Here is a 9886-nt window from a genome sequence, read left to right as displayed (position 1 = left end):
CTGCTGAATTCTCCAGCATTATTTATAGCCACCATTAATCAATGGTCTATCTCTTTCATATAAGGCTTGGAAGTCCAGCTGGGTTGCAGCCAAATTTTTTTCAATATTTCTGCATAGATCACAGGAAAAATATTGTTCGAGATATATATTATTTATTTCTGCTTCTACCGATGGGATCATACCAGTGTGTAATTTTGCTCTGTATATTTTCGCTGTCTTTGACACCATGATTATGTGCAGAAATTGAAGCATGTCAATGTTAAAAGAAGGGGTAGTTAAAGATTACAAAGGACTAGAATTTCATATCAGTCTGATTTGGCACCAACACATTAATGTGTTCCAGTACTACTTCTATACAAACAGGTTGTGCTTCAGGTAATCAAGAACCAAGTGTGACAGGAAATCCTGGTACTGCGAGCATGGCTGCACAATGAAAAACTGATTTTTACATGTATTTGACAGTCATATCTAGTAGTTTACAATTAAAATATTCCTACTAATAACTCACTCCTATATGTTAGTGCCAGATTGCTCCCTTGAACACTAATTTCAACAATAATTTCATCACATTCAGTAAAAAAAAAGACCCATGTTTTGTCCAAATCCTTAAATCGAACCCAAAAGTTTAAACAGAACAGACGGTTCATACATGCATTAAGAATACATTTGTTGTTCCTCTCAACTGAAGATACGTGGATCTGATGGATGGACTGTTAGATCGATAAGGAATTGGCTGGATGTCTGCATCCAAAGAGTGATAGCCAACAACTCAATGTCCAAATGAAAACCAGTAACAAGTGGTGTCCCTCTAGAGTCTGTATTGGGACCAATAGTATTAAATATCTTCATCAGTGACACAGACATAGGATTGAGTGCACCCTCAGCAAAGATGCGGGTGGCAACAAACTGAGGGGTGCAGCTGATTCATCTGAGGGCAGGGACAGCATACAGAGGGTCTTTGACAGGCTTAATGAGTGGGCCCATGTAAAGCTCATGAGGTTCAACAAGGCCAAGTGCAGGGTCCTGTACCTGGGTTGAGGAAATCCCAAGTGTCAATACATGCTCAGGGATGAAGGAATTGGGACCAGCCTTGTGGAGAAGGATTTGTGGATACTGATGGATAAAAAAAAAATTACCTGAGCCAGCAATGTGCGGTCACAGCCCAGAAGGCAAACTATAACTTGGGCTGCATCAAAAGAGGGATGGCAGCAGGTCAAGGGAGCTGATTCTGCTCCTCTACTCTGCGCTGGTGAGTACTCAACCTGGAGTACTCTGTCAAATTCTCAGGTCCCAAGTACAAGAAAGACACAAATCTGTTAGAATGCATCCAGAAGAGGGAACAAAAATTCATCAGAGGGCTGGAACATTGTGCATCTCCATCAGTAGAGGTGTTCAAGGTCAGATTAGATGGGACTTTGAGCGGTCTCATCTAATGCAAGATGTCTCTGTCCATGACAGGGAGAGCAGACTACATAATCTTTAAATGTCCCTTCCAACCCAAACCATCCTCTAATTCCACAATTCCATGAACTTACATAGTACAACGTATAGTTTATGGCATAGAATATTTAACCTTCCAACTGATTTAATATATTCAAAATATTTTCTAATCAATTTAACAGATTAATTAGTGACTATTTCATATGTGTACACAGGCTAAGAATGTAATAAAAAGGACAGCATCTCATTGTAGGTTGTTCAAGTACAAATTCAGAAGAGAATTTTCTTAGAGGAGAAGTTTGGAAGTTACTTCAAAAAACCTTGAAGGAGACTGAAAATAAAACAAGTTACTCTTGAGTCCTTTTGTTTATTAGTTCTTTTTCTTTTTTTTTTGTATTTTAGTGCATAAAGAGGATATAACAGCTTTAATGACGTAAGCCAAAAATACTGACTAGTACACACAAGAAGCAGAATACAGAAAGGATGTGATCTTGGTATCTGCATCTTTGCAACCTTTTGGTTTTGTAAGCATTTTACAAACTATTTTGCATCTTCCTGTATTCCAACACTCATTCTTTATTGCTTGCATTATTTAATTGCTGTAAATTTTTTTTTGTTATTGTAAGTCTTTGGCAATATTTAGTCAGGATAAAATAATCATTACCTTTCTGATTTTTCCAGATGATTCATTCAAGTTAACAATCCACTAATTACCAGAATTTAACAAATATCAATTTTCAAGATGGAATATACTATAGAAGTGTCACTGTTGTAATAATGTCCTTTTTTAAAAAAAAATGATATTAACCTACCTGCCAGGTATGTTTGTTCATGCAACTCCGTGATGCTTAATAACTCTGCCTTCTGTTGCTGACAGCTTTTTCTTGCCTGGTGCCATTTCAGAGCTGCCTCAGAGTTTATCTGGTATTGGACATTTGTTAAAGGATCTGTATTCCACAACAAATCAATACCGTTAACTGTAGGGAGAAAGACAAATGCTGTAACTGATCATGAAATGGAGCCAGATAAAATACAGAATATACTGCATAGCAAAAATAAACAAACCCTAAACACTGCTATAAACATCTGGTTTGAAAAGAGTCCTGAGGCTCTCTAATGTCTCAGTTAAGCCATGACAGCTGTGTTGGACAGGTACAGGTAATGAAACCAGGTCACCATTTGCTCTAGTATAACAAAGCTCTTGCTTAAGGTAGAAGATGAGTGGCTCAAGTCACGTTAAAAGAGTTGATTTGTCATTGTGGAGAAAAAGACTAAAAACTACCAGACTCATGCGAGCTACAGTGTATATCCATTTGACCTCTTTTCTGAGATAAAAACAAAAATGTTTTTTACTAATTTTTGAGTACTATGTAAAGTGACTGTGGATTTTCTTATTGTGGTAGAGGTAATCAGAACCAAGCACTGAATGCAAAATTCCGTTATCAGCATCCATCTCGCACTTCTCTGCAATACTTGATTTGTCTTATTCATGTATCAGACATGCCATCATGTTTTCTTCTCTGCCGCGTGATCTGACTGTGATCTCCTTAAATACCTGAATTTCGCACATTTAGGCAATGCCAAACCAATGAAAAGATTATCCAGCAGGGCCCAGTGTTAGAAGTGGCCCCAGAAGGTACCACATGCCTTACAGTGCCGCAGTCTCTCCTAGCACAGCTCAGTTGAATCCCCAACAGTAAGAAACAGAAAACAGCATGATCTTGCTCTGCCAAAAGCGGAACCTACAGGAGGCCCCATCACTGAGCTAAATATCACATAGAGATTAAAATTGTATAGCAAAAGCAGAATATAGCAAAGGTCACTGTGTGTCTGCTAACAACAGGAAAATGACTGAAATTCCTGTAGTCTGTATCAGAGTTTCTCAAGTTGCAAGCTGTGAAAAATTTGAAGAAAGAGGTCTTTTCCTTTTCCGAATTCAGAGAGTTCAGAAAACTTAAGTGTGCAAATAAGACGAAAACAGTACAATAAACAAAACTCAAGACAAAGGATGATACATGTTAAACGTCAGCAGGTCAGTAATCAGTTACACTTTTTCCTGTATTAAATCTGATAGTCTATGTATAATACAAAGTGTTTCTTTTCAAATCATCCTTAAAAAAAAAAAACAAACAAACACTTCTGTAATAATGATATTTGACTAAATATGAAAGCTTTCATCCTATTAGCATTATCCACAAACTGACTTATGTCCAAAATATTTTATGACTATCAGAGGACAAAATTTCTTGGGTTTTTTGTTCTACAATACCATAAATGCATGTGCACAAGCAATAAAGTGAAGACTGAAAAAAATGGTAAAGTCTATAATACAATAAAAAAAGCTGGATCTGACTCAATGGAGAGGGTTTCATAAATCTTGTACAAGTATTACAGAAGAAGAGATAAACAAGTGTCAGGCGTTCATCCGACGTCCACCTCACTCCTCCAGTCTCATCACTTCTAGCTGACTTGCATATGGTGCTCTGCTGTAGAACTTTGGTCTTTTATAAAAATAAAGTTCATTTCTGAACCTTGAAAAATTTATTTCTAAGGTATTTGAGTTCTGTGAGGTCAAGTGCCTTCACAGAGCAGAATTTAGGAAAATCTAAATGCTATTGTTTGACACTTAGTAACCCCAGAGAAACCAGAAGATTAACCACTTTTCTTGAATGATGTATTTTACCATCTGAACTAAAGTAACATTAAACCAGACTTGTTCTTGGTACATAACTAGAAAAAGAATAAAAAAGCTGGACTGTATCCCTACACAGATTAATTCAGCTTCTATTTTTTTTTGTATACAACAAAATTAGTGAGAAAAAGAGTATTTCCACTACGATTAACTCAATCAAAATCCCATAAGTATAATATTAGTAAGTGGAAGACTTCACTCATGTCTTTGAAAGTTCTCAGTCTTCAAAGCAAAGCAGACAAAAAACTCATTGAATTTCAGGTATGGCTCTCGACAGACAAGTTCAAACTTACAGGAAAGGCATAAAGTCCTGATCACTGCAGTCATTTATGATATTTTTAATTTTAAAAAATGACAACATGATTATTGTATCATAAATACAGTATTTCTCCTGATTATGAAATGGAAGAATTTTGAGATATTTTAGTTTCAAAATTGTCAGCTGAAATCTGGCTTTTTACTAGCAGTAACAATAAAGTATTCTTGTTTGTTTAGTTTTCCATTCAAATCAAGTTGCTGCCTCATTCCAGTATCTTTGGAAACGGCATGAACAGACTCAAATCATGGCAAACAAAAACTGACCATAAATCTTGTTAGACAGTCTATAAAATAACTCCTATTGCTTTCTCTCTGAGCATATAGTATTGAAGGAATGTCATAATAAAGACATTACAGTTTATGTGAATCTATAATATGTTATATAAAGACACAATATTGTCAATAGTAAAAAAGTCTAAATTATACTAGAATTCCTTCACATGTTTATCTTGACTTAGATATCTTTTCCTAAGTGCTCCTCTCTTTCTTTTCCCTAGATTAATTTGTGAGCTCCAAAGTCAAGAGTTCCAGATAAATCAGAAGAAATAACACAATTACCCCCATATAACTTAAATGACCAGTTCACCAGGCATTTTGAAGCAGACATAAAATCAGAAAAAAAAAAAAAAAAACAAACCACAGCTTCAAAACATCTTGAAACATCAGGATGGGGAAAAAGCCTGTCATAAAAAAAAAATTCTGTAGCTGTAAATGAATACAAGGATATAGGTTTGCCTAATAACATACTAGGCTAAGACTATTTAAATATTTCCTCATTTTCTGCACTTTTTTTTTTGCTTCCTAGTCCGCTACAATTTCTGTGCATCACATAAAAGGCTTTCTAAATTCTCCACAGAAATTGTAGCTCTTTCTTCTGAACTTCAATGGTTTGTGCCCATTTGATGACTGCTATAGGCACACCTCATGACTCACTCTCTTGACAGTCCTACACTGTGCAACCTGTTTTCTTCCCAAACACCTAATTTTATATTGCAGGTCAACAGACGGCTCAAAAAGACATAACGTAACCAGTATTTCCTAGGCTACTAAAAATTATCTGGTGGGGCAACACTTCTCAGTTTCTTCCTGTGGGATGTAAGTTAAGTTTCTACTGTCACTGTATGAGCATCTCTTTTTTAAGCACCAAAGGAAGGTTCATAGTCACAATTACTTTACTTGCACAGGTCAAATTTCTACAGCCCTACTGAATATAATAACTGCTAAAAGAATAGTCTCATGACCTCTTCGTTTTGGAGAACATTCAAGCCAACTTTGCTCCAAATGAAAAAAAAAAACAAACAACAAAACAACAGCAACAAAAAAAACCCTTCTGCTACCACAGCCCATCTCTCATTAAAATATATAACCCAAACCTGAATATTTTATAGCCAGTACTGAAGAATCAGGAAGGAAACATGCAGGCAATCAGTGTAAAGCAGCTTTTTCCAAGAACAATCATGGCCATCTGAATGGATTTCCTTGAATTATGCCAAATAATTAAACAACATCTTAATGATGCCTCCTATTTGCTGTACTGAAAGAATGCCAGACAGGTAGCACTCTTAACCTGATCTTGCATGTGCTGTATTAACAGGATTTATATTTCCAACATATTTTTAATATCTTGAAAACAATACTCACCTAGAAAAAAAATGCAATTTTTATTGGTCTGAATTAATGATTGCAACATTCATGGAAATTAGGCAAGGATACTAATCCTTCATCACCAAACCATTTAAAATCAACCCAAACTGTTTTATTCTCTTCACATCAGAGGAAGGATCTATTTTTCTCCTTAGCTCTGACTGCAGTCAGCTGGAGCTTTACAACAAAACACAATAAAAGAGAAGGGAGGGACAAGAACTACGTCTCTCAGCATGGCAGGAGCAGCAGCTGCTTGCAGACAAAATGTATTTTACAGAAGTTCAGAGAAAATTTATTCAACTTCAAAAGAATTTAATTACATATAAACACGTTCCTCAAATTTACTTAAAGTGATACCAATAATTCTACATAAAGTTCTGTATATTCATAATACTACAGTTGAAACTAACTATACTCAGACCATGGAAATTAGAATATAAATACTTCACATTGATTTTAAATACAGAGCTCTAACACAGCACAGACATTTGGAAAATATTTGAATTTAGTAAAAAGTTCATGTAAGCTCCTTTAAAAGGTAACTCATTCCACAAAGTAGTCTTAATTTTCAGTTAAGCTCTATTCTGCCTTCCAATTCTGTGGCATGAATTCATACACAGCCTTTTGCATATACTAATATAACGTCTTTACACCTAATTAACTTCAAATTTAAGTAAATGGTGTAACTACAGATTCCAGCCTATGACTAACACACTTTCACCTGGATGTAGTTGGTAATTTTTTTTTACACTGAGACCTGTATTTCCATATTTAACTAGTTCCTAAAAGGATAGTAGGCTGAATGAAGACAGAAAAATGCATTTCAAACTGTATTTTATCGAGTAAAGCACATGATAAGGGCATGAATATTTCCAAGCAGCTGAATAACAGCACAAAAGAATCACGAGCACAAAAAACTTACATTTCAATGGACAAAATCCATATATCTTGTCAACATCAAAGTCTGAAGTGGTTCCACACCAGAACCACCCATCCGATCTGCCAGCATCTGTGCATTCAGCATACCATTTACCACCAAACTTAAAAGGGAATACACAAGGTGCTCCATTGGCATTTCCTTTCACAGTGTAGATATCTAAAGAGACACACCATTTAAAAAAAAAAAAAAAAAAAAAAAAAAGTATAAGCAATAATAAGCATGCGATATATATCACTTCAGCTTTATGATCATATTATGGCATATTACAGCAAGCAGAGCTTGCTAGCTTAGTGTATAATCTATACTAGAAAAGGGACATTGAATTTTCCTCTCTAGGTCTAAGCTGATAATCATGTCCACAACTATACAAAGTTTTATTGCTTAAAGAGACCACTGACCAGAACTGATAGAGCCAAGGCAAGTACATTCCTCTGCTAAATTTTACATGCACAACAGTCAAAAGCATAAAATCCACAGCTAAGAAATTTTCTTTTTAAGCACAAAAAACTACTGATCCTTCTGTCAATAACTCACTGGACTGCTAACCATTTTAGACAGGGAAGAACATGTATGGATAACCTTGAAAGTTATATATCACAGAGTGACTCCAATATACAATGCCCAAATAAAATTCCTACTGGTGTCTAAAGGTAATTTTCATTTCATCAGAAACCTGATTTGATGAAATTTGTCAAAGCAGTTTTCTGTGTGTGCACATCCAGAGGAACACTGCTTGACAGGGACTGCTGGAGAAGTGACATACCCAGGTCGCTGTCTCAAAGAGCTGCTAGAAAACAAATGAGGAAGGAATGGCAGGCCATCACTCCATCTCCCCCTGCCTCCTTTCATAAAATTTGTTTTACCAGGGTTCTTTTATTCTGACTTTAGACCAAGGACCAGTACTGTAACCAGTCACTGCATAAACTGTAGAAAATGCATTCATACCTGTCTCTGTGACCACTCCTTTTTATCAAAAAATACTAAACGGGAAGCCAAACGTATTCACAGACACTTATCATAAATATATATATCTATTCTACACAATATTTTCAAATGTAACTATTTAAAATATCTTGTTTCTTTGTCTAACACTTCAGCACCAGCTCTGAGACTCACTTCAAACACCTACGGAGGTATCTTCAGTATACTGGAGCTGAAGATATCAAGGTTTAACTAAATCCTTTACGGCATAATTAATATTTCCTCCCAAAGGGGGAAAAAAAAAAAAGAAAAAACAATAGTCAGCAGACTATACTATATCTTTCTGTACACATTTAAATAGTAAAAGCTATCATTAACAGTTAGATAGCAGTAATACACATGTTCTGAATAACCAAAGACTTTTTCCCCCTCTCCAAATGAATTGCTACCATGCATGGTTGATTATCTATCAAAACTTGGACAAAAAAGCAAATTGAAGCCCTCAAAAAACATAAAACACACACTCAAGTATCACTAATTTCAACAGAAGTCACACCTGCCATCAACAAGATGAAGGAAATTCTCCTATATTTCTAAACATTTTAATTAGATATACATAGAAATAAGTTTGAAATACAGAAATTAATTTACAGAACTTTACCTTCATAGCCTCGAGAGCACAGATCGTCTGTTGTTCCATAGACTTTCCACCTACTCCATAAACCAGATCCCTTGTACAGCATAATATTCCTTTCCTGTCTGTTTCCATAGTTGAAAAACAGATCTTCCCCTTGGATTGCAAAGAGAGTCTCGTTTCTGCATTCCCACCGCTGAAGTTCGCTAGCTTTGTCACAAGGATACAGAGTGATGGGAACCCAGTCTTTCTTCGAAGGCACTCCCAAGCACAATTTGAACGCTATGCTCATAAGCTGGTGATCTGAGACCCACCTGAATTTTTGTGACTCATTTTCTTGAACACACGGAGCAGTGGTCACTGAATTAGAACTTTGAGCCAGTACACAGCGCTTGTGATCTTCATTATATATTAAGAAGATACTAGTATCTGTAAGATAAAAACCACTGAAATCATTTGGCTTGAAGTAATCTCTACCTGCCATCTAAATGAAATATGAACTATGAATCCGGACACCACTCTTGGGGTTAAAATCTCATCATCTGCCCAGCAAAAAAAGGTGTGGTACTCCTGTGGCAAACACCTGTCAAAGTGGCTGTAGAATTCAACTGGTTCAGGTGTGAGGACATTTCAACTATCTTGTGCCAGTGAAAGTATCCACACTCAAAAGCGCAAGGCAGCAGAGATGAAGATCTAGTGTCTCCTGTAGTTTTAAAGCATAGGTTAAACTGAAGAGAAACAAATTCACTCATGGGACTATTCCAAGCTGCACCCATGGGAGTTGCTGACACAAGGGAGCACACACACCATGAGGTGTGTGTGCAGATGAGGACGCTGAGCGCTCCAGCAGCACTGGCTTCTTGATCCTGGCTGCCAGGTGTGAGGAGATGACAACAGCCATTAAGTTCTTCAGGCTCCTTTTCCCCACAGTGGGGAGTTCTGTTTATGTAAGCTCTGCTAAAACCCTTCAAGTCTTAACAGACGGGAAGGGTAATTTTTGAGCTTTCTACGCAAGCTACTTGTAGGGCTAGGACAGCATATTAATTTTTCACTCAACTGCGATCATCAGCAACCTCTTTCTCCTTTCTTACATTTCTCCATTATGAATGAAATACTGACAACAGTGCCATTTGCCACCATCAGCTATGCCTCTTGTTGACTTACGAAAATCTATGAGGCTCTTCATAGTTCCCAAAGTCATTTCTGTCTCCTAGTAAATCGTGCTTCACAGCATGCATTTGCATGTATTCCAGGTTTATTGCAAAATTGTAACCACTAGAAAAGTGTTCAGCACCTC

At 36.5% G+C, this 9886-nt stretch overlaps 1 protein-coding gene across 1 annotated transcript in view; it reads right to left on the bottom strand.

Moving 5' to 3' along the window:
- Window positions 1-9322, bottom strand: part of LOC103772169 (macrophage mannose receptor 1-like) — a gene marked incomplete at its 3' end in the record, with an annotated part of 37976 nt that extends 28654 nt beyond the window's left edge. The window contains exons 1-4 of the mRNA XM_008939486.1: window positions 9295-9322; window positions 8617-9021; window positions 7017-7190; window positions 2253-2417 (exon numbers count right to left, since the gene is read on the bottom strand). Of these exons, the coding sequence (XP_008937734.1) occupies window positions 2253-2417; window positions 7017-7190; window positions 8617-8881 (604 nt within the window). The remainder of the gene's footprint in view (window positions 1-2252; window positions 2418-7016; window positions 7191-8616; window positions 9022-9294) is intronic.
- Between the last annotated feature and the right edge of the window lie 564 nt (window positions 9323-9886).

This window comes from Merops nubicus, unplaced genomic scaffold (genome assembly GCF_000691845.1).
Source record: "Merops nubicus isolate BGI_N331 unplaced genomic scaffold, ASM69184v1 scaffold2764, whole genome shotgun sequence".
NCBI lineage: Eukaryota > Metazoa > Chordata > Aves > Coraciiformes > Meropidae > Merops > Merops nubicus.
This window is presented reverse-complemented; position numbering and strand designations above follow the sequence as displayed.